Source organism: Ciona robusta, unplaced genomic scaffold (assembly GCF_009617815.1).
Source record: "Ciona robusta unplaced genomic scaffold, ASM961781v2 AP042773.1".
Taxonomy (NCBI): Eukaryota; Metazoa; Chordata; class Ascidiacea; order Phlebobranchia; family Cionidae; genus Ciona; species Ciona robusta.
The window spans coordinates 5878-33410 of record NW_028323152.1 but is presented as its reverse complement, the minus strand read 5'-3'; the positions used below and the strand labels follow the sequence as shown (position 1 = coordinate 33410).

General features: G+C 33.1%; 3 protein-coding genes across 6 annotated transcripts; all 3 read left to right on the top strand.

The window, feature by feature from the left end:
- The first annotated feature begins 366 nt into the window (after positions 1-366).
- LOC149722423 (ATP-binding cassette sub-family D member 3-like) lies at positions 367-2603 on the top strand. The gene has a single exon (XM_089893782.1). The coding sequence runs from the start codon at positions 475-477 to the stop codon at positions 2449-2451; it is 1977 nt and encodes a 658-aa protein (XP_089749908.1). The 5' UTR covers positions 367-474; the 3' UTR covers positions 2452-2603.
- LOC149722422 (nuclear factor related to kappa-B-binding protein-like) lies at positions 2547-12238 on the top strand. Of its 3 annotated transcripts, XM_089893779.1 has the most exons (16): positions 2547-2683; positions 2755-2879; positions 3104-3323; positions 3375-3493; positions 3543-3705; positions 3782-3869; positions 3916-4069; positions 5811-5892; positions 5986-6112; positions 6171-6289; positions 6619-6751; positions 6807-7006; positions 11022-11145; positions 11202-11298; positions 11370-11392; positions 11447-12238. In XM_089893779.1, the coding sequence occupies exons 1-16, from the start codon at positions 2624-2626 to the stop codon at positions 12235-12237; spliced, it is 2625 nt and encodes an 874-aa protein (XP_089749905.1). In that variant the 5' UTR covers positions 2547-2623; the 3' UTR covers position 12238. The 3 variants fall into 3 exon arrangements, with proteins under 3 accessions (XP_089749905.1, XP_089749907.1, XP_089749906.1); XM_089893781.1 differs by lacking the exon at positions 11202-11298 and having other exon boundaries at positions 11447-11672; XM_089893780.1 differs by lacking the exons at positions 6619-6751; positions 6807-7006.
- Positions 11875-27077, top strand: LOC149722421 (cyclin-dependent kinase 8-like). Of its 2 annotated transcripts, XM_089893783.1 has the most exons (10): positions 11875-12444; positions 12809-12919; positions 12989-13180; positions 13228-13369; positions 13419-13533; positions 13583-13754; positions 13807-13904; positions 14171-14261; positions 24731-24850; positions 26781-27077. In XM_089893783.1, the coding sequence occupies exons 1-10, from the start codon at positions 12241-12243 to the stop codon at positions 27018-27020; spliced, it is 1485 nt and encodes a 494-aa protein (XP_089749909.1). In that variant the 5' UTR covers positions 11875-12240; the 3' UTR covers positions 27021-27077. The 2 variants fall into 2 exon arrangements, with proteins under 2 accessions (XP_089749909.1, XP_089749910.1); XM_089893784.1 differs by lacking the exon at positions 12989-13180.
- The last annotated feature ends 456 nt before the right edge of the window (positions 27078-27533 follow it).

Here is a 27533-nt window from a genome sequence, read left to right as displayed (position 1 = left end):
AAACTACACCAACTACTCAAGTTTATTGGGCCAGTTTTAGTTATTTGGTAGGTTAACGCTTACAGTTTAGCGCTTGTTTAGAAAATTTAATTATTTAATAAATTTAATTAAAAATCTTCAAATAAATGGTTTGTTAGAAATATATATATAAATGTTAAAAAAATAGTTGTCTTTCCCTATAACTTTAAATAAAGTGAAAAAACGAAGAAAAACTACATAAAACGGCCTCGACTTCATGACTACAATAGTAAACGGGAACGACCCGCGAAAGAGAAAGAGAGTGTATCACTTCTCTCCTTTGTCGACATTGGCGATGCGCGTTCTAACCTTTTTTATTTCTGTGGATATATCTCGAAAGGAGAGATTCGAGAGAGGTAAAGAAGAAGGTGGTAACATGCTGCGTCATAGTTTGATTTATGCTTTTTGTGGATGTTGCAATTCGACTGCGTATAAAGTAAAGCAATATTGTATAAAATGCCTTCGGTTTTAAGCAAGTATGCCGGTCTTATTCAACCGAAACATATTGCTACGACCGCTGCTGTTGTGGCAGGTGTTTATTTAATCGGTTTCACCGGGAATTATAACGATAGTGGCTCAAACCAAAGAAAACCTGTTTTCGGGGAGGCCGGTGAAGGAAAAACGAAGGAAAAGGCTCAACTGGATGGCGTGTTTTTGAGGAGGATCTTAAAGATATTGAAAATATTGGTTCCAGGTTGGTTTACTGCAGAAGTTGGGTATTTGACGTTGGTTGGAGTTATGTTGTTGTTGAGGACAAGGTTTGATGTTTGGATGATTGCTAATGGAACTGCCATTGAAAGCTCTATTATTGATCGAGACAGAAGTCGTTTCATTAAATATTTGTTCAAATATATTTACGCCCAGCCCACTATTGCCCTAACCAACCAACTATTAAAGTATGGTCTCAATTCATTAAAGTTACGATTTCGTAAACGTTTTACAATGTATATGTATGACCAGTATCTGCAGGGGCATACTTATTATAAAATGAGCAATATTGACAACCGTATCGCAAATGCAGACCAACTTCTAACTCAGGATCTAGAAAAGTTTTGCAATTCATTGGTTGATTTATATTCAAATCTTAGTAAACCCCTGCTGGATATCGTGATTTATATTTATCGGTTGACGGGCACCATTGGCGCGCAAGGCCCGGCCATTATGATAAGTTATCTTGTGTTTTCGGGATTGGTTTTAAACCGAATGCGCCGTCCCATTGGAAAATTGACAGTTTCGGAACAAAGGTTCGAGGGAGAATATCGCTACGTTAACTCAAGGCTCATCACAAACAGTGAAGAAATTGCTTTTTACAACGGGAATGAAAAAGAAAAACACATTATTGTTGAGACCTTCCAAAAGTTGTACAAACATCTCCTTAAGTTTATTCACTTTCGTTTTCGAACAGGGATTGTTGACGACCTAATTGCGAAATACACGGCGACAACATTCGGATATCTCATTGTTAGCCGACCTTTTCTTGACCTCGCTTACCCAAAGTTTATCAATGCGTCGCATACAGAGTTACTTGAGGATTATTATCGTAGTGGAAGGATGTTGGTTCGATTATCGCAAGCTATTGGGAGGATTGTGTTGGCGGGACGGGAGATGTCTCGATTAGCCGGCTTTACTGCACGGGTGACTGATCTTATCAAAGTAACGGATGAGCTTAACAATGGGGTTTATCAACGAACAATGGTCCATCAATCAAGTGAATCGTCTCATCATTGTTTGGCTCCTGGTAACGGAACAATTCATATTGAGGATAATATAATTCAGTTCGATAAAGTTCCGTTAGTAACACCAAACGGTGACGTACTGATCCATGAAATGAATTTTAAAGTTCCATCGGGGGTGAATGTTATTATATGCGGCCCCAACGGTTGTGGTAAAAGTTCATTGTTCCGAGTTCTTGGGGAATTGTGGCCATTGTTTGGTGGAAAGTTGACGAAACCTCATCGGAGCAAGTTGTTTTACATCCCGCAACGACCTTATATGACGCTGGGAAGTTTACGGGATCAGGTCATTTATCCAGATTCTGTGGAGCTGATGAAAAAGAAAGGATGGAATGACCAAGATTTGGAAGATTACTTGAAGAAAGTTCAACTGGAGAATATCTTGGTTCGTGAGGGAGGTTGGGATTCGGTTCAAGATTGGATGGATGTGTTGAGTGGGGGAGAGAAGCAGAGGATGGCGATGGCACGATTGTTTTATCATAAACCACAGTTTGCCATATTGGATGAATGTACGAGTGCTGTGAGTGTCGATGTCGAAGGGTTCATGTATCAGCATTGTCGGGAGGTCGGAATTACTTTGTTTACCGTTTCCCATCGTAAGTCTCTTTGGCGCCATCACGAGTATTTCCTCCACATGGACGGTCGGGGAAATTACGAGTTTGATAAAATTGAAGGAAGTACCGTTGAGTTTGGGTCATGAACATTTATCGTGCTTTATTTAATTATTGTTGCGATGATGATTTCTATGCATTATATATTCCTTGTAATTTAATGAAGCTTTTACTCAACAATGTTTAAAACAATTTGTAAATTTATGTACCCACAATAATGAAGTTATTATTCAAAATCAAGGTTTAGGATTTTGTTGTAAAATGTCTCAGATTGTAATCGATGGTGAAGTTATAACATGGCCAAGGTGTCTTGTGGAAAACGTGAGTTGGTTAATTTGTTGAAGGTTGATTTTGTTGATTAATTTGTTGAAAGCTGAATAATTTGTTTTCAGCCTTCACTGTTAAAAGAAGTTTTAACGATGGATGTTTGGGAAACATTGTCGGACGAACATCGTAAATGTTTGTCGGAAACTTTGCCAGAGTTTATGACGGAAGATGACCGGACGGAAACTGTGAGGTATGTGATGTCATGATGTCATGATGTGTGATGTCATAATGTATGATGTCATGATGTGTGATGTCATGGTGTGTGATGTCATGGTGTGTGATGTCATGATGTGTGATGTCATGATGTGTGATGTCATGATATGTGATGTCATAATGCTCGATGTCATCATGTTTGATGTCATAATGTATGATGTCATGATGTGTGATGTCATGATGTGTGATGTCATAATTTAGATTACTTCTCACGGGAGAGGATTTATCTCAATTTCCTGAAGTAAACACGGGAAGTGGAAACCCACTGTCAAAGTTTGTGGAGAAACTAAACGATGGATACTTCACGTCTAACGCATATCGATTAAGAAAAAGTTACAAACGTGCAATAAAAGCAAAGTCAATGCTTTCAAAACATCAATATTTCCACCAATTGTTGAAAGACATTGTTGTTTCACGCCAGGTGGGGTGAAATAAACCTGTATATTATAAACTAAACCCATGATTTTAAAAGTGTCATCTTGCCGTCCATCAATCTCCACATTCCCTTAAACTATCAAAACTACATCAACACCAAGAACCCATTAAGGATTGGTTGAAACTGGGAAGAGACTCCAAAGAAATTTACCAAAAGTAGATTCCACTAATTTTTGTCAACTCTGTCTTAAACTCACGTTTGTAGAATTTTAAGAGAAATTAAAACCAACATTTTATCGAATTCCTCCTTTACTGCCGAGGATTTATTGTCGTCGGACAATGAAGATGATGATGTCATAGAGGAATCGAACCGTGACCAATATTTCGAAATGTTGATTCGTCATAAATTACGACGCGCTTCGTTAGATGTAAGTGGAATAGTAGTTTCTTTATGATGTCATAATTAACTATTGGTTGCTGTGTTTATGATGTCATAATTGATAGATTTGTCCTGACATGGCAACAAATGGAATCAAATTATCAGAAGTTTATTCGCGAACTTTTAATTCAAATAAAAAACTTCCAAGAACAGGTGAGTTAGATTTTACCCCAAATTTTATGAATAACAAGGTTTTTAGGTTTGCTGGGAAAAAGAAAGAAATGGGAGAGTGGATTAAAGTTGGCTACGCAAAAACGAATAAAAAAATCGATTCAAACGATTTCTGCGAAAAGAAGAAAAACGACGGAAGGAAGATTTGAATTGGGTTCGAAACAAGAAGTTGCAAATAAAACGTAAGTTTATTATAATTATTATAAGTTTATTATGATTATTATAAGTTTATTATAATTATTATAAGTTTATTATAATTATTATAAGTTTATTATAATTATTATAAGTTTATTATAATTATTATAAGTTTATTCTAATTAATGTAAGTTTATTATAATTAATGTAAGTTTATTATAATTAATATAAGTTTATTATAATTAACGTAAGTTTATTATAATTATTATAAGTTTATTATAATTATTATAAGTTTATTATAATAATTATAAGTTTATTATAATTAATGTAAGTTTATTATAATTATTATAAGTTTATTATAATTAATATAAGTTTATTATAATTATTATAAGTTTATTATAATTAATGTAAGTTTATTATAATTAATATAAGTTTATTATAATTATTATAAGTTTATTATAATTAACGTAAGTTTATTATAATTATTATAAGTTTATTATAATTATTATAAGTTTATTATAATTATTATAAGTTTATTATAATTATTATAAGTTTATTATTATTATTATAAGTTTATTATAATTATTATAAGTTTATTATAATTATTATAAGTTTATTATTATTATTATAAGTTTATTATTATTATTATAAGTTTATTATAATTATTATAAGTTTATTATAATTATTATAAGTTTATTATAATTAACGTAAGTTTATTATAATTATTATAAGTTTATTATAATTATTATAAGTTTATTATTATTATTATAAGTTTATTATAATTATTATAAGTTTATTATAATTATTATAAGTTTATTATAATTAACGTAAGTTTATTATAATTATTATAAGTTTATTATAATTATTATAAGTTTATTATGATTATTATAAGTTTATTATAATTATTATAAGTTTATTATAATTATTATAAGTTTATTATAATTATTATAAGTTTATTCTAATTAACGTAAGTTTATTATAATTAATATAAGTTTATTATAATTATTATAAGTTTATTATAATTAACGTAAGTTTATTATAATTATTATAAGTTTATTATAATTATTATAAGTTTATTATAATTAATGTAAGGTTATTATAATTATTATAAGTTTATTATAATTAATATAAGTTTATTATAATTAACGTAAGTTTATTATAATTAATGTAAGTTTATTATAATTAATGTAAGTTTATTATAATTATTATAAGTTTATTATAATTATTATAAGTTTATTATAATTATTATAAGTTTATTATAATTAATGTAAGTTTATTATAATTATTATAAGTTTATTATAATTATTATAAGTTTATTATAATTAATGTAAGTTTATTATGATTATTATAAGTTTATTATAATTATTATAAGTTTATTATAATTATTATAAGTTTATTATAATTAATGTAAGGTTATTATAATTATTATAAGTTTATTATAATTAATATAAGTTTATTATAATTAACGTAAGTTTATTATAATTAATGTAAGTTTATTATAATTAATGTAAGTTTATTATAATTATTATAAGTTTATTATAATTATTATAAGTTTATTATAATTATTATAAGTTTATTATAATTAATGTAAGTTTATTATAATTATTATAAGTTTATTATAATTATTATAAGTTTATTATAATTAATGTAAGTTTATTATAATTATTATAAGTTTATTATGATTAATGTAAGTTTATTATAATTATTATAAGTTTATTATAATTAATGTAAGTTTATTATAATTATTATAAGTTTATTATTATTAATGTAAGTTTATTATAATTACAGACGAACTAAAACGATGCCTGCTTGTTTCTTTGAATTGATTCGTGATGTCATCAAGTTATCAACAGATAAAACATTGACGTCTGTAAGTAGGGGATTACCCGGGGGTTTACCCTAGGTTTAACTTACCCGGGGTTTACCCAGGGTTTAATTTACCCAGGGTTTGATTTACCCCCAGGTAAAACAGCTCGTTGCTGATTGGTCGGTTTCATCGGAGGCGTCCCGTTACCATTGGACAACGAAGCGTCCTGATTGGTCAAAAAGTGTCGAGAGTGCGTTACAGTTCATGGCATGTCCTCATAATGGTAATTATGATGTCATTCATGTAATTATGATGTCATGAATATGATTATGATGTCATAGATCGGGATGAAACGAAGAACTTCCACCCTGTGGTGATAGAGAGCAACGGATCATGGAGATTGATACCGTTTACGAACGGAAATGCACGAAAGATATTATCGAACATGTGCAGAGTGTGGGTGGGTGGGTTAACGTTACTTGGTGTTTTAACGTTACTTGGTGTGGGTGGGTGGGTTAACGTTACTTGGTGTGGGTGGGTGGGTTAACGTTACTTGGTGTGGGTGGGTGGGTTAACGTTACTTGGTGTGGGTGGGTGGGTTACCGTTACTTGGTGTGGGTGGGTGGGTTAACGCTACTTGGTGTGGGTGGGTGGGTTAACGCTACTTGGTGTGGGTGGGTTGGTTACCGTTACTTGGTGTGGGTGGGTTGGGTTAACGTTACTTGATGTGGGTGGGTGGGTTAACGTTACTTGGTGTGGGTGGGTGGGTTAACGTTACTTGGTTCACAGATGAACGAAGAGGTTGGAAGTTCATTCGATGATTTATCTTTTCATTCACAAGAACGTCATCGTTACAAAACCCCACATCGTGCTTATGTTTATACAATCAACGGGAAACGTTATGTTGTACCACCCGTTAAAGGTTGGGTTATATTTTATATTTACTCAGATGTGTTCTACCACACCCATATACACAGGCAGTAGTGGTTTAATTAAACAAGGACGTACTGCACGCGAACATTGTTTGTTAAAGTCTGAACGGCCTCACCAAGTAACGTTGCTTGCACTTACACGAGACGCTGTGGCCCGGATGGACGGCGGATCCGGGACCAGAAACGACGTTTGTAATCTTGTCCGGAAGTCGCAATATTTGGCTGATGTAGTTTCAGATGCTCAGGTCCGTTGTTTATTTGTTTGTGATGTTTATTTGTTTGTGATGTTTGTTTGTTTGCGATGTTTATTTGTTTGTGATGTTTATTTGTTTGTGATGTTTGTTTGTTTGTGATGTTTGTTTGTTTGTGATGTTTATTTGTTTGTGATGTTTGTTTGTTTGCGATGTTTATTTGTTTGTGATGTTTATTTGTTTGCGATGTTTATTTGTTTGTGATGTTTGTTTGTTTGTGATGTTTATTTGTTTGTGATGTTTGTTTGTTTGTGATGTTTGTTTGTTTGTGATGTTTATTTGTTTGTGATGTTTATTTGTTTGTGATGTTTGTTTGTTTGTGATGTTTGTTTGTTTGTGATGTTTATTTGTTTGTGATGTTTGTTTGTTTGTGATGTTTGTTTGTTTGTGATGTTTATTTATTTGTGATGTTTGTTTGTTTGTGATGTTTATTTATTTGTGATGTTTGTTTGTTTGTGATGTTTATTTGTTTGTGATGTTTGTTTGTTTGTGATGTTTGTTTGTTTGCGATGTTTATTTATTTGTGATGTTTGTTTGTTTGCGATGTTTATTTGTTTGTGATGTTTATTTGTTTGTGATGTTTATTTGTTTGTGATGTTTATTTGTTTGTGATGTTTATTTATTTGTGATGTTTGTTTGTTTGTGATGTTTATTTGTTTGTGATGTTTGTTTGTTTGCGATGTTTATTTGTTTGTGATGTTTATTTGTTTGTGATGTTTGTTTGTTTGTGATGGTTGTTTGTTTGCGATGTTTATTTGTTTGTGATGTTTATTTGTTTGTGATGTTTATTTGTTTGTGATGTTTGTTTGTTTGTGATGTTTGTTTGTTTGTGATGTTTATTTATTTGTGATGTTTATTTATTTGTGATGTTTGTTTGTTTGTGATGTTTATTTGTTTGTGATGTTTATTTGTTTGTGATGTTTATTTGTTTGTGATGTTTATTTGTTTGTGATGTTTGTTTGTTTGCGATGTTTATTTATTTGTGATGTTTATTTGTTTGTGATGTTTGTTTGTTTGTGATGTTTATTTGTTTGTGATGTTTATTTGTTTGTGATGTTTATTTGTTTGTGATGTTTATTTGTTTGTGATGTTTATTTGTTTGTGATGTTTGTTTGTTTGTGATGTTTATTTGTTTGTGATGTTTATTTGTTTGTGATGTTTGTTTGTTTGTGATGTTTATTTGTTTGTGATGTTTATTTGTTTGTGATGTTTATTTGTTTGTGATGTTTATTTGTTTGTGATGTTTATTTGTTTGTGATGTTTGTTTGTTTGTGATGTTTGTTTGTTTGCGATGTTTATTTATTTGTGATGTTTATTTGTTTGTGATGTTTGTTTGTTTGTGATGTTTATTTGTTTGTGATGTTTATTTGTTTGTGATGTTTGTTTGTTTGCGATGTTTATTTGTTTGTGATGTTTATTTGTTTGTGATGTTTGTTTGTTTGTGATGTTTATTTGTTTGTGATGTTTATTTGTTTGTGATGTTTGTTTGTTTGTGATGTTTATTTGTTTGTGATGTTTATTTGTTTGTGATGTTTATTTGTTTGTGATGTTTATTTGTTTGTGATGTTTGTTTGTTTGTGATGTTTGTTTGTTTGCGATGTTTATTTGTTTGTGATGTTTGTTTGTTTGCGATGTTTATTTGTTTGTGATGTTTATTTGTTTGTGATGTTTATTTATTTGTGATGTTTGTTTGTTTGCGATGTTTATTTGTTTGTGATGTTTGTTTGTTTGTGATGTTTATTTGTTTGTGATGTTTATTTATTTGTGATGTTTATTTGTTTGTGATGTTTATTTATTTGTGATGTTTATTTGTTTGTGATGTTTATTTATTTGTGATGTTTGTTTGTTTGCGATGTTTATTTGTTTGTGATGTTTGTTTGTTTGTGATGTTTATTTGTTTGTGATGTTTGTTTATTTGTGATGTTTATTTGTTTGTGATGTTTATTTGTTTGTGATGTTTGTTTGTTTGCGATGTTTATTTGTTTGTGATGTTTGTTTATTTGTGATGTTTATTTGTTTGTGATGTTTATTTGTTTGTGATGTTTGTTTGTTTGTGATGTTTATTTATTTGTGATGTTTATTTATTTGTGATGTTTGTTTGTTTGCGATGTTTATTTGTTTGTGATGTTTGTTTGTTTGTGATGTTTATTTGTTTGTGATGTTTGTTTATTTGTGATGTTTATTTGTTTGTGATGTTTATTTGTTTGTGATGTTTGTTTGTTTGCGATGTTTATTTGTTTGTGATGTTTATTTGTTTGTGATGTTTATTTATTTGTGATGTTTGTTTGTTTGTGATGTTTGTTTGTTTGTGATGTTTGTTTATTTGTGATGTTTGTTTGTTTGCGATGTTTATTTGTTTGTGATGTTTATTTGTTTGTGATGTTTATTTGTTTGTGATGTTTATTTATTTGTGATGTTTGTTTGTTTGTGATGTTTGTTTGTTTGTGATGTTTATTTGTTTGTGATGTTTATTTATTTGTGATGTTTATTTATTTGTGATGTTTGTTTGTTTGCGATGTTTATTTGTTTGTGATGTTTATTTGTTTGTGATGTTTATTTATTTGTGATGTTTGTTTGTTTGTGATGTTTGTTTGTTTGTGATGTTTGTTTGTTTGCGATGTTTATTTGTTTGTGATGTTTATTTATTTGTGATGTTTGTTTGTTTGCGATGTTTATTTGTTTGTGATGTTTGTTTGTTTGTGATGTTTGTTTGTTTGTGATGTTTATTTGTTTGTGATGTTTATTTGTTTGTGATGTTTGTTTGTTTGTGATGTTTATTTGTTTGTGATGTTTATTTGTTTGTGATGTTTGTTTGTTTGCGATGTTTATTTGTTTGTGATGTTTGTTTGTTTGTGATGTTTGTTTGTTTGTGATGTTTATTTGTTTGTGATGTTTATTTGTTTGTGATGTTTGTTTGTTTGTGATGTTTATTTGTTTGTGATGTTTATTTGTTTGTGATGTTTATTTGTTTGTGATGTTTATTTGTTTGTGATGTTTATTTGTTTGTGATGTTTATTTGTTTGTGATGTTTATTTGTTTGTGATGTTTATTTGTTTGTGATGTTTATTTGTTTGTGATGTTTGTTTGTTTGCGATGTTTATTTGTTTGCGATGTTTATTTGTTTGTGATGTTTATTTGTTTGTGATGTTTATTTGTTTGCGATGTTTATTTGTTTGTGATGTTTGTTTGTTTGTGATGTTTATTTATTTGTGATGTTTATTTGTTTGTGATGTTTGTTTGTTTGTGATGTTTATTTATTTGTGATGTTTATTTATTTGTGATGTTTGTTTGTTTGTGATGTTTATTTGTTTGTGATGTTTATTTATTTGAGATGTTTGTTTGTTTGCGATGTTTATTTATTTGTGATGTTTGTTTGTTTGCGATGTTTATTTGTTTGTGATGTTTATTTGTTTGTGATGTTTGTTTGTTTGTGATGTTTATTTATTTGTGATGTTTATTTATTTGTGATGTTTGTTTGTTTGTGATGTTTGTTTGTTTGTGATGTTTATTTATTTGTGATGTTTATTTATTTGTGATGTTTATTTGTTTGTGATGTTTGTTTGTTTGTGATGTTTATTTGTTTGTGATGTTTATTTGTTTATGATGTTTATTTATTTGTGATGTTTATTTGTTTGTGATGTTTGTTTGTTTGTGATGTTTGTTTGTTTGTGATGTTTATTTATTTGTGATGTTTATTTATTTGTGATGTTTGTTTGTTTGTGATGTTTATTTATTTGTGATGTTTATTTATTTGTGATGTTTATTTGTTTGTGATGTTTGTTTGTTTGTGATGTTTATTTGTTTGTGATGTTTGTTTGTTTGTGATGTTTATTTGTTTGCGATGTTTATTTGTTTGTGATGTTTATTTGTTTGTGATGTTTATTTGTTTGTGATGTTTGTTTGTTTATGATGTTTATTTGTTTGTGATGTTTGTTTGTTTGTGATGTTTATTTGTTTGTGATGTTTGTTTGTTTATGATGTTTATTTGTTTGTGTTGTTTATGTTCCAGATACACGCAGCAGTGAGTGGCGCGTTGGATCGCTTACATTACGAGGACGACCCATGCGTGAAGTTTGACGCAAGCAAGAGAGCGTGGCTGTATTTGCATTCAGCGCGTTCAATCCAGGAGCTAGGTTGGTTGGTTGGTGTCGTCTTGTTGTTTCTTGTTTTAAACTTTCATAATTTCAAGAACGAGTTCACGCAAAACAACTTCTTGCTCCGAAAAAGAAAAAAATTCGGGAAAAGTTTCAGAAAAAAAGTTTAAAAGTGTTGGAAAAAGTGGGAAGGTACTTTGGGTGGGGATGTTAGGGAATTATGTTTGGTTATATTAAGTTCAATAATTATATATTTTACGTAGGGTTGAAGGACAACTACAACAAGGTGAGATTTTGTTTTTAATTTAGTGAAATATATTTGAATGTTTGATTCTAACAGAGGTTGGAACAAAGACGGAAACATCTGGCCCGCGAACAATACAACTGACACAGAAACAACTAATTGAAATAACTAAGAAGTTATCGCAACAACAAGGGAGTGAAGCACGGCAAAATGAAGGGCAACCAAGTTTGAAGTTAATTTTAAAATCTTCGAATTTTGATCAAAAACCTTCAGTTGAATTTTCTCGTGATGAGGCGTTGCCTAGCAACCAACACCGCCCCCAAGTGCTCACTCCGGCTGCGTTGAAACAATTGTCCGAACATCTCTCAGCTGTGTCCAGTCGGCCAATCAAAATTGTGCATCAGCCACACCCTCAACAGTCACACCCCCAACAACCACACCCCCAACAGCCACACCCCGAACAGCCACACCCCCAACATCCACACCCTCAACAGCCACACCCCCAACAGCCACACCCCAATAGCCACACCCTCAACAGCAACACCCCCAACAGCCACGCCCCCAACAGCCACACCCCCAACAGCCACACCCTCAACAGCCACACCCTCAACAGCCACACCCCCAACAGCCACACCCCCAACAGCCACACCCATAACAGCCACACCCATAACCCACTCGGAGCAGAAGTTGTAACACAAACAATTGTGACATCACAAACAACCATGGTTAAAATTTATGTTGAAACATTGTATTTCGAGATCATAATAATGATATATGACATCATAATAATAGTGTTTGATGTAATAATATTGTTATATGATGTCATAATAATATTATATGATGTCGTAATAATATTATTTTTACCTTTTTGCATTTCTTATTTTTAGATTATGGATTTAGATTTTAAAAAACATTTGGATTCTAAACGTAAGAAAGTTGAAGATTTGTATGAATATAAAGGTTGCAAGGTTGGTAGGGGAACGTACGGCCATGTTTATAAAGCAATAAGCAAAGATCCTAACGATAAAAAAGAATATGCGCTCAAACAAATAGAAGGAACCGGAATATCTATGTCAGCTTGTCGGGAAATTGCTGTAAGTTTTGATTCATTTGTCACAATGGTGTATATGTTTGTCACAATGGTGTATATGTTTGTCACAGTGGTGTATATGTTTGTCACAATGGTGTATATGTTTTTTTCACAATGGTGTATATGTTTGTCACAATGGTGTATATGTTTGTCACAATGGTGTATATGTTTTTTTCACAATGGTGTATATGTTTGTCACAATGGTGTATATGTTTGTCACAATGGTGTATATGTTTGTCACAATGGTGTATATGTTCGTCACAATGGTGTATATGTTTGTCACAATGGTGTATATGTTTGTCACAGTGGTGTATATGTTTGTCACAATGGTGTATATGTTTGTCACAATGATTATTTCACAATTTCAGTTACTGCGAGAGTTAGAACACCCAAATGTCATCGCATTACAAGGTGTCTTCTTATCCCACAGTGATCGTAAAGTTTGGCTTCTCTTTGATTTTTCTGAACATGACTTATGGGTGGGCATTACTTTGTAGTTCCATATATTCCTGTTTATTTAATATTATATGCACCATATATTCATACAGCATATAATCAAATTCCATCGTGCATCGAAAGCCAACAAAAAAGCGATGTGTTCAATTCCCCCTGTCACGGTGAAGTCGTTGTTATTTCAAATCTTGGACGGCATTCATTATCTTCACACTAACTGGGTGTTACATAGAGATCTTAAACCTGCAAACATTCTTGTGATGGGGGAAGGCCCTGAAAGGGGAAGGGTAATATATGAGATTTCTATTTAAAATATTAAACATACCCTTCCCAGGTAAAAATAGCTGACATGGGATTTGCTCGATTGTTTAACGCTCCACTGAAACCTCTGGCTGACCTTGACCCTGTAGTTGTAACGTTCTGGTATCGAGCCCCGGAGTTACTACTCGGTGCTCGTCATTACACCAAAGCTATCGGTATGTATAGTAGGGATGATTAAATGTGATTTATAAAATATTTTTTCAGACATTTGGGCTATTGGCTGCATATTTGCCGAACTCTTGACCTCTGAACCGATATTTCATTGTCGGCAAGAAGATATTAAAACATCCAACCCCTACCATCATGACCAATTAGACAGGTGGGCTTGTTTATTACACTATTGTGATGTAATAAAGTATATTTATTAGGATATTTCAAGTTATGGGGTTTCCAATGGAAAAAGATTGGGAAGATATTCGAAAAATGCCAGAGTTTCCAACTTTTCAAAAAGATTTTCGAAAACAAAATTATACCGGTTGCTCGCTCGTCAAATATCTTGAAAAGCATAAGATTGGGAAAGAAACAAAAGCTTTCACGCTGGTAGGTGTTATTGTTTAGTTTAAAAAGAAAATTATGACATCATAAACCCCAGTTATCCCGATTACTGATAATGGATCCGTTAAAAAGAATTACATCGGAACAAGCCAAGAATGACGAATATTTCACTGAGGACCCTCAGCGTGAGAAAGAGTAAGTATGACATCATAATGCAATGGTTATGACATCATAGTATATTGGTTATGACATCATAATATATTGGTTATGGCATCATGGTATATTGGTTATGACATCATAGTATATTGGTTATGACATCATAATATATTGGTTATGGCATCATGGTATATTGGTTATGGCATCATAATATAATGGTTATGACATCATAGTGGATTTGTTATAACATCATAGTATATTTATATTGGTTATGACATCATAGTATATTGGATATGACATCACAGTGTATTTGGCAACAATCCGATACCTTACCCCAAGCGTGAATTTTTAACGGATGATGACACAGAAGAAAAAGAAAAAATAAAACCAATGAAGGTAAAAAATATTTAACTTATATATACCCTACCATATATATACCCTACCATGTATATACCCTACCATATATATACCCTACCATATATATACCCTACCATATATATACCCTACCATATATATACCCTACCATATATATACCCTACCATATATACCCTACCATATATACCCTACCATATATATACCCTACCATATATATACCCTACCATATATACCCTACCATATATACCCTACCATATATACCCTACCATATATATACCCTACCATATATATACCCTACCATATATACCCTACCATATATATACCCTACCATATATATACCCTACCATATATACCCTACCATGTATATACCCTACCATGTATATACCCTACCATATATATACCCTACCATATATATACCCTACCATATATACCCTACCATATATATACCCTACCATATATATACCCTACCATATATATACCCTACCATATATATACCCTACCATATATATACCCTACCATATATATACCCTACCATATATATACCCTACCATATATATACCCTACCATATATATACCCTACCATATATATACCCTACCATATATATACCCTACCATATATATACCCTACCATATATATACCCTACCATATATATATACCCTACCATATATATACCCTACCATATATATACCCTACCATATATATACCCTACCATATATATACCCTACCATATATATACCCTACCATATATATACCCTACCATATATATACCCTACCATATATATACCCTACCATATATATACCCTACCATATATATACCCTACCATATATATACCCTACCATATATATACCCTACCATATATATACCCTACCATATATATACCCTACCATATATATACCCTACCATATATATACCCTACCATATATATACCCTACCATATATATACCCTACCATATATATACCCTACCATATATATACCCTACCATATATACCCTACCATATATATACCCTACCATATATATACCCTACCATATATACCCTACCATATATATACCCTACCATATATATACCCTACCATATATATACCCTACCATATATATACCCTACCATATATATACCCTACCATATATATACCCTACCATATATATACCCTACCATATATATACCCTACCATATATATACCCTACCATATATATACCCTACCATATATATACCCTACCATATATACCCTACCATATATATACCCTACCATATATATACCCTACCATATATATACCCTACCATATATACCCTACCATATATACCCTACCATGTATATACCTTACCATATATACCCTACCATATATATACCCTACCATATATATACCCTACCATGTATATACCCTACCATGTATATACCCTACCATATATACCCTACCATATATATACCCTACCATATATACCCTACCATATATATACCCTACCATGTATATACCCTACCATATATACCCTACCATATATACCCTACCATATATACCTACCATATATATACCCTACCATGTATATACCCTACCATATATACCCTACCATATATATACCCTACCATATATACCCTACCATATATATACCCTACCATATATACCCTACCATATATATATACCCTACCATATATATACCCTACCATATATATACCCTACCATGTATATACCCTACCATATATATACCCTACCATATATATACCCTACCATATATATACCCTACCATATATATACCCTACCATGTATATACCCTACCATATATACCCTACCATATATACCCTACCATATATATACCCTACCATATATATACCCTACCATATATATACCCTACCATATATACCCTACCATATATATATGCCCTACCATATATATACCCTACCATATATATACCCTACCATATATATACCCTACCATATATATACCCTACCATATATATACCCTACCATATATATACCCTACCATATATATACCCTACCATATATATACCTTACCATATATACCCTACCATATATACCCTACCATATATATACCCTACCATATATATACCCTACCATATATATACCCTACCATATATACCCTACCATATATACCCTACCATATATATACCCTACCATATATATACCTTACCATATATATACCCTACCATATATACCCTACCATATATATACCCTACCATATATATACCCTACCATATATATACCCTACCATATATACCCTACCATATATACCCTACCATATATATACCCTACCATATATATACCCTACCATATATACCCTACCATATATATACCCTACCATATACACCCTACCATGTATATACCCTACCATGTATATACCCTACCATGTATATACCCTACCATGTATATACCCTACCATATATACCCTACCATATATACCCTACCATATATATACCCTACCATATATATACCCTACCATATATATACCCTACCATATATATACCCTACCATATATATACCCTACCATATATATACCCTACCATATATATACCCTACCATATATATACCCTACCATGTATATACCCTACCATGTATATACCCTACCATATATACCCTACCATATATATACCCTACCATATATACCCTACCATATATATATACCCTACCATATATATACCCTACCATATATATACCCTACCATATATATACCCTACCATATATATATACCCTACCATATATATACCCTACCATATATATACCCTACCATATATATACCCTACCATATATATACCCTACCATATATACCCTACCATATATACCCTACCATATATATATACCCTACCATATATATATACCCTACCATATATATACCCTACCATATATATACCCTACCATATATATACCCTACCATGTATATACCCTACCATGTATATACCCTACCATATATACCCTACCATATATATACCCTACCATATATACCCTACCATATATATATACCCTACCATATATATACCCTACCATATATATACCCTACCATATATATACCCTACCATATATACCCTACCATATATATACCCTACCATATATATACCCTACCATATATACCCTACCATATATATACCCTTCCATATATATACCCTACCATGTATATACCCTACCATGTATATACCCTACCATATATATACCCTACCATATATATACCCTACCATATATATACCCTACCATATATATACCCTACCATATATATACCCTACCATATATATACCTTACCATATATATACCCTACCATATATACCTTACCATATATACCCTACCATATATATACCCTACCATGTATATACCCTACCATATATACCCTACCATATATATACCCTACCATGTATATACCTTACCATATATACCCTACCATATATATACCCTACCATATATATACCCTACCATGTATATACCCTACCATGTATATACCCTACCATATATACCTTACCATATATATACCCTACCATATATACCCTACCATATATATACCCTACCATGTATATACCCTACCATATATACCCTACCATATATACCCTACCATATATACCTTACCATATATATACCCTACCATGTATATACCCTACCATATATACCCTACCATATATATACCCTACCATATATACCCTACCATATATATACCCTACCATATATACCCTACCATATATATATACCCTACCATATATATACCCTACCATATATATACCCTACCATGTATATACCCTACCATATATATACCCTACCATATATATACCCTACCATATATATACCCTACCATATATATACCCTACCATGTATATACCCTACCATATATACCCTACCATATATACCCTACCATATATACCCTACCATATATATACCCTACCATATATACCCTACCATATATATATACCCTACCATATATATACCCTACCATATATATACCCTACCATATATATACCCTACCATATATATATACCCTACCATATATATACCCTACCATATATATACCCTACCATATATATACCCTACCATATATATACCCTACCATATATATACCCTACCATATATATACCCTACCATATATACCCTACCATATATACCCTACCATATATATATACCCTACCATATATATACCCTACCATATATATACCCTACCATATATATACCCTACCATATATATATACCCTACCATATATATACCCTACCATATATATACCCTACCATATATATACCCTACCATATATACCCTACCATATATACCCTACCATATATATATACCCTACCATATATATACCCTACCATATATATACCCTACCATATATATACCCTACCATATATACCCTACCATATATATACCCTACCATATATACCCTACCATATATATACCCTACCATATATACCCTACCATATATATACCCTACCATATATACCCTACCATATATATACCCTACCATATATACCCTACCATATATATACCCTACCATATATACCCTACCATATATATACCCTACCATATATATACCCTACCATATATACCCTACCATATATATACCCTACCATATATATATACCCTACCATATATATACCCTACCATATATATACCCTACCATATATATACCCTACCATATATATATACCCTACCATATATATACCCTACCATATATATACCCTACCATATATACCCTACCATATATATACCCTACCATATATACCCTACCATATATATACCCTACCATATATACCTTACCATATATACCCTACCATATATATACCCTACCATATATACCCTACCATATATACCCTACCATATATACCCTACCATATATATACCCTACCATATATATATACCCTACCATATATATACCCTACCATATATATACCCTACCATATATATACCCTACCATATATATATACCCTACCATGTATATACCCTACCATATATACCCTACCATATATATACCCTACCATATATACCCTACCATATATATATACCCTACCATATATATACCCTACCATATATATACCCTACCATATATATACCCTACCATACATATATACCCTACCATATATATACCCTACCATATATATACCCTACCATGTATATACCCTACCATATATAACCTACCATATATATACCCTACCATATATACCCTACCATATATATATACCCTACCATATATATACCCTACGTCCCTACCATATATATACCCTACCATATATATACCCTACCATATATATATACCCTACCATATATATACCCTACCATATATATACCCTACCATATATACCCTACCATATATACCCTACCATATATATACCCTACCATATATATACCCTACCATATATATACCCTACCATATATATACCCTACCATATATATATACCCTACCATATATATACCCTACCATATATATACCCTACCATATATATACCCTACCATATATATATACCCTACCATATATATACCCTACCATGTATATACCCTACCATGTATATACCCTACCATATATATACCCTACCATATATACCTTACCATATATATACCCTACCATATATATACCCTACCATGTATATACCCTACCATATATATACCCTACCATATATACCCTACCATATATACCCTACCATATATATACCCTACCATATATACCCTACCATATATATACCCTACCATGTATATACCCTACCATATATATACCCTACCATATATATATACCCTACCATATATATACCCTACCATATATATACCCTACCATATATATACCCTACCATATATATATACCCTACCATATATATACCCTACCATATATATACCCTACCATATATACCTTACCATATATATACCCTACCATATATATACCCTACCATATATATACCCTACCATATATATACCCTACCATATATATACCCTACCATATATATACCCTACCATATATATACCCTACCATATATATACCCTACCATGTATATACCCTACCATATATATACCCTACCATATATACCCTACCATGTATATACCCTACCATGTATATACCCTACCATATATACCCTACCATATATATACCCTACCATATATATACCCTACCATATATACCCTACCATGTATATACCCTACCATGTATATACCCTACCATATATACCCTACCATATATATACCCTACCATATATATACCCTACCATATATATACCCTACCATATATATATACCCTACCATATATATACCCTACCATATATATACCCTACCATATATATACCCTACCATATATATACCCTACCATGTATATACCCTACCATATATACCCTACCATATATATACCCTACCATATATACCCTACCATATATATATACCCTACCATATATATACCCTACCATATATATACCCTACCATATATATACCCTACCATATATACCCTACCATATATATACCCTACCATATATATACCCTACCATATATATACCCTACCATATATACCCTACCATATATATACCCTTCCATATATATACCCTACCATATATATACCCTACCATGTATATACCCTACCATATATATACCCTACCATATATATACCCTACCATATATATACCCTACCATATATATACCCTACCATATATATACCCTACCATATATATACCTTACCATATATATACCCTACCATATATACCTTACCATATATACCCTACCATGTATATACCCTACCATGTATATACCCTACCATATATACCCTACCATATATATACCCTACCATGTATATACCCTACCATATATACCTTACCATATATACCCTACCATATATATACCCTACCATATATACCCTACCATATATATACCCTACCATATATATACCCTACCATGTATATACCCTACCATATATACCCTACCATATATATACCCTACCATATATACCCTACCATATATATACCCTACCATGTATATACCCTACCATATATACCCTACCATATATACCCTACCATATATACCTTACCATATATATACCCTACCATGTATATACCCTACCATATATACCCTACCATATATATACCCTACCATATATACCCTACCATATATATACCCTACCATATATACCCTACCATATATATATACCCTACCATATATATACCCTACCATATATATACCCTACCATATATATACCCTACCATATATATATACCCTACCATATATATACCCTACCATATATATACCCTACCATATATATACCCTACCATATATATACCCTGCCATATATACCCTACCATATATACCCTACCATATATATACCCTACCATATATATATACCTTACCATATATATACCCTACCATATATACCTTACCATATATATACCCTACCATGTATATACCCTACCATATATACCCTACCATATATACCCTACCATATATACCCTACCATATATACCCTACCATATATATACCCTACCATATATATACCCTACCATGTATATACCCTACCATATATACCCTACCATATATATACCCTACCATATATACCCTACCATATATATACCCTACCATATATATACCCTACCATATATATACCCTACCATATATATACCCTACCATATATATACCCTACCATATATATACCCTACCATATATATACCCTACCATATATATACCCTACCATATATATACCCTACCATATATACCCTACCATATATACCCTACCATATATATATACCCTACCATATATATACCCTACCATATATATACCCTACCATATATATACCCTACCATATATATATACCCTACCATATATATACCCTACCATATATATACCCTACCATATATATACCCTACCATATATATACCCTACCATATATACCCTACCATATATATATACCCTACCATATATATACCCTACCATATATATACCCTACCATATATATACCCTACCATATATACCCTACCATATATATACCCTACCATATATACCATACCATATATATACCCTACCATATATACCCTACCATATATATACCCTACCATATATACCCTACCATATATATACCCTACCATATATACCCTACCATATATATACCCTACCATATATACCCTACCATATATATACCCTACCATATATATACCCTACCATATATACCCTACCATATATATACCCTACCATATATATATACCCTACCATATATATACCCTACCATATATATACCCTACCATATATATACCCTACCATATATATATACCCTACCATATATATACCCTACCATATATATACCCTACCATATATACCCTACCATATATATACCCTACCATATATACCCTACCATATATATACCCTACCATATATACCTTACCATATATACCCTACCATATATATACCCTACCATATATACCCTACCATATATACCCTACCATATATATACCCTACCATATATATATACCCTACCATATATATACCCTACCATATATATACCCTACCATATATATACCCTACCATATATATACCCTACCATGTATATACCCTACCATATATACCCTACCATATATATACCCTACCATATATACCCTACCATATATATATACCCTACCATATATATACCCTACCATATATATACCCTACCATATATATACCCTACCATATATATATACCCTACCATATATATACCCTACCATATATATACCCTACCATATATATACCCTACCATGTATATACCCTACCATATATACCCTACCATATATATACCCTACCATATATACCCTACCATATATATATACCCTACCATATATATACCCTACCATATATATACCCTACCATATATATACCCTACCATATATATATACCCTACCATATATATACCCTACCATATATATACCCTACCATATATACCCTACCATATATATACCCTACCATATATATACCCTACCATATATATACCCTACCATATATATACCCTACCATATATATATACCCTACCATATATATACCCTACCATATATATACCCTACCATATATATACCCTACCATATATATATACCCTACCATATATATACCCTACCATGTATATACCCTACCATGTATATACCCTACCATGTATATACCCTACCATATATACCTTACCATATATATACCCTACCATATATATACCCTACCATGTATATACCCTACCATATATATACCCTACCATATATACCCTACCATATATACCCTACCATATATACCCTACTATATATATACCCTACCATATATACCCTACCATATATATACCCTACCATATATATACCCTACCATGTATATACCCTACCATATATATACCCTACCATATATATATACCCTACCATATATATACCCTACCATATATATACCCCACCATATATATACCCTACCATATATATATACCCTACCATATATATACCCTACCATATATATACCCTACCATATATACCTTACCATATATATACCCTACCATATATATACCCTACCATATATATACCCTACCATATATACCCTACCATATATATACCCTACCATATATATACCCTACCATATATATACCCTACCATATATATACCCTACCATGTATATACCCTACCATATATATACCCTACCATATATACCCTACCATGTATATACCCTACCATGTATATACCCTACCATATATACCCTACCATATATATACCCTACCATATATATACCCTACCATATATACCCTACCATGTATATACCCTACCATGTATATACCCTACCATATATACCCTACCATATATATACCCTACCATATATATACCCTACCATATATACCCTACCATATATATATACCCTACCATATATATACCCTACCATATATATACCCTACCATATATATACCCTACCATATATATACCCTACCATATATATACCCTACCATATATATACCCTACCATATATATACCCTACCATATACACCCTACCATATATATACCCTACCATATATATACCCTACCATATATATACCCTACCATATATATACCCTACCATATATATACCCTACCATATATATACCCTACCATATATATACCCTACCATATACACCCTACCATATATATACCCTACCATATATACCCTACCATATATATACCCTACCATATATATACCCTACCATATATATACCCTACCATATATATACCCTACCATATATACCCTACCATATATATACCCTACCATATATACCCTACCATATATATACCCTACCATATATATACCCTACCATATATACCCTACCATATATACCCTACCATATATATACCCTACCATATATATACCCTACCATATATATACCCTACCATATATATACCCTACCATGTATATACCCTACCATATATATACCCTACCATATATATACCCTACCATATATATACCCTACCATATACACCCTACCATATATATACCCTACCATGTATATACCCTACCATATATATACCCTACCATATATATACCCTACCATATATATACCCTACCATATATATACCCTACCATATATACCCTTTTACACAGCAACACAACCATCGTGAAAAGTCAATGTTGATCAATGAAAATCACTCCGGCCAACCACCCTCCAAAAGAATAAAATTTAGCTCCGGGAAAGATGGAAACAATATACACCACCCACCCCAGGTAAAACAATAACACCACCCTCCCCAGGTAAAACAATAACACCACCCTCCCCAGGTAAAACAATATACACCACCCACCCCAGGTAAAACAATAACACCACCCTCCCCAGGTAAAACAATAACACCACCCACCCCAGGTAAAACAATAACACCACCCTCCCCAGGTAAAACAATATACACCACCCACCCCAGGTAAAACAATAACACCACCCTCCCCAGGTAAAACAATAACACCACCCACCCCAGGTAAAACAATAACACCACCCTCCCCAGGTAAAACAATAACACCACCCTCCCCAGGTAAAACAATAACACCACCCTCCCCAGGTAAAACAATAACACCACCCTCCCCGGGTAAAACAATAACACCACCCTCCCCAGGTAAAACAATAACACCACCCTCCCCAGGTAAAACAATATACACCACCCTCCCCAGGTAAAACAATAACACCACCCTCCCCAGGTAAAACAATAACAACAATAACACCACCCTCCCCAGGTAAAACAATAACACCACCCTCCCAGGTAAAACAATAACACCACCCACCCCAGGTAAAACAATAACACCACCCACCCCAGGTAAAACAATAACACCACCCACCCCAGGTAAAACAATAACACCACCCTCCCCAGGTAAAACAATAACACCACCCACCCCAGGTAAAACAATAACACCACCCTCCCCAGGTAAAACAATAACACCACCCTCCCCAGGTAAAACAATAACACCACCCTCCCCAGGTAAAACAATGACACCACCCTCCCCAGGTAAAACAATAACACCACCCTCCCCAGGTAAAACAATAACACCACCCTTCCCAGGTAAAACAATAACACCACCCTCCCCAGGTAAAACAATAACACCACCCTCCCCAGGTAAAACAATAACACCACCCTCCCCAGGTAAAACAATAACACCACCCTCCCCAGGTGAAACAATAACACCACCCACCCCAGGTGAAACAATAACACCACCCTCCCCAGGTGAAACAATAACACCACCCTCCCCAGGTAAAAGAATAACACCACCTTCCCCAGGTAAAACAATAACACCACCCACCCCAGGTAAAACAATAACACCACCCTCCCCAGGTAAAACAATAACACCACCCACCCCAGGTAAAACAATAACACCACCCACCCCAGGTAAAACAATAACACCACCCACCCCAGGTAAAACAATAACACCACCCTCCCCAGGTAAAACAATAACACCACCCTCCCCAGGTAAAACAATAACACCACCCACCCCAGGTAAAACAATAACACCACCCTCCCCAGGTAAAACAATAACACCACCCTCCCCAGGTAAAACAATAACACCACCCTCCCCAGGTAAAACAATAACACCACCCACCCCAGGTAAAACAATAACACCACCCTCCCCAGGTAAAACAATAACACCACCCTCCCTAGGTAAAACAATAACACCACCCTCCCCAGGTAAAACAATAACACCACCCTCCCCAGGTAAAACAATAACACCACCCTTCCCAGGTAAAACAATAACACCACCCTCCCCAGGTAAAACAATAACACCACCCTCCCCAGGTGAAACAATAACACCACCCTCCCAAGGTAAAACAATAACACCACCCTTCCCAGGTAAAACAATAACACCACCCTCCCCAGGTAAAACAATAACACACCCTCCCCAGGTAAAACAATAACACCACCCTCCCCAGGTGAAACAATAACACCACCCTTCCCAGGTAAAACAATAACACCACCCACCCCAGGTAAAACAATAACACCACCCACCCCAGGTAAAACAATAACACCACCCACCCCAGGTGAAACAATAACACCACCCTCCCCAGGTGAAACAATAACACCACCCACCCCAGGTAAAACAATAACACCACCCACCCCAGGTAAAACAATAACACCACCCTCCCCAGGTGAAACAATAACACACCTGTCTATTGCAGCAACAAATGAGGAGTGGTAATGCTTTCCACCAGGACATGACAACCATTAGTGGCGGCTCCGGCTCGGTGCCAATGCCAGTACAATCCAACAACTCCTCCCAAATGACATCATCACTAACTAACCGTCACCAAGGCAACAGGATGACATCACAACACCAAAATATGACATCACAGAGAACACAACAGAATACTTTCCAATCATCCTCAAATAATCGAAACAATTATAGAAATATTTATTGAATTCAAGTTATAAATGTAAAGCACTAAGCTTAAAATAAAATGTTGGTGGTGAAATAACTTGACAGTGGGCATGAGGTGTATGAATACACCATGTGTGCCTGGTGTGTAAGAAGACACCCATATTATAACTCGACAGTGAGCATGAGGTGTATGAATACACCATGTGTGCCTGGTGTGTAAGAAGACACCCATGTTATAACTCGACAGTGAGCATGAGGTGTATGAATACATCATGTGTATCTGTTGTATAAGAAGACACCCATGTTATAACTTGACAGTGAGCATGAGGTGTATGAATACACCATGTGTGCCTGGTGTATAAGAAGACACCCATGTTATAACTCTACATTAAGCATGGGGTGTATGAATATACCATGTGTGTCTGGTGTATAGGAAGACACCCATGTTATAACTTGACAGTGAGCATGAGGTGTATGAATACACCATGTGTGCCTGGTGTGTAAGAAGACACCCATATTATAACTCGACAGTGAGCATGAGGTGTATGAATAC

Excerpts from the sequence above, each read along its gene's own strand:
- LOC149722423 (XM_089893782.1), top strand. The coding sequence starts at position 475 with ATGCCTTCGGTTTTAAGCAAGTATGCCGGTCTTATTCAACCGAAACAT.
- LOC149722422 (XM_089893779.1), top strand. The coding sequence starts at position 2,624 with ATGTCTCAGATTGTAATCGATGGTGAAGTTATAACATGGCCAAGGTGT. Across the intron at positions 3,870-3,915 it reads TAAAAAACTTCCAAGAACAG|GTTTGCTGGGAAAAAGAAAG; the intron begins GTGAGTTAGATT and ends CAAGGTTTTTAG. Across the intron at positions 11,299-11,369 it reads GTGTTGGAAAAAGTGGGAAG|GGTTGAAGGACAACTACAAC; the intron begins GTACTTTGGGTG and ends TATTTTACGTAG.
- LOC149722421 (XM_089893783.1), top strand. The coding sequence starts at position 12,241 with ATGGATTTAGATTTTAAAAAACATTTGGATTCTAAACGTAAGAAAGTT. Across the intron at positions 13,755-13,806 it reads AAACAAAAGCTTTCACGCTG|TTATCCCGATTACTGATAAT; the intron begins GTAGGTGTTATT and ends CATAAACCCCAG. Across the intron at positions 14,262-24,730 it reads AAAAAATAAAACCAATGAAG|CAACACAACCATCGTGAAAA; the intron begins GTAAAAAATATT and ends CCTTTTACACAG.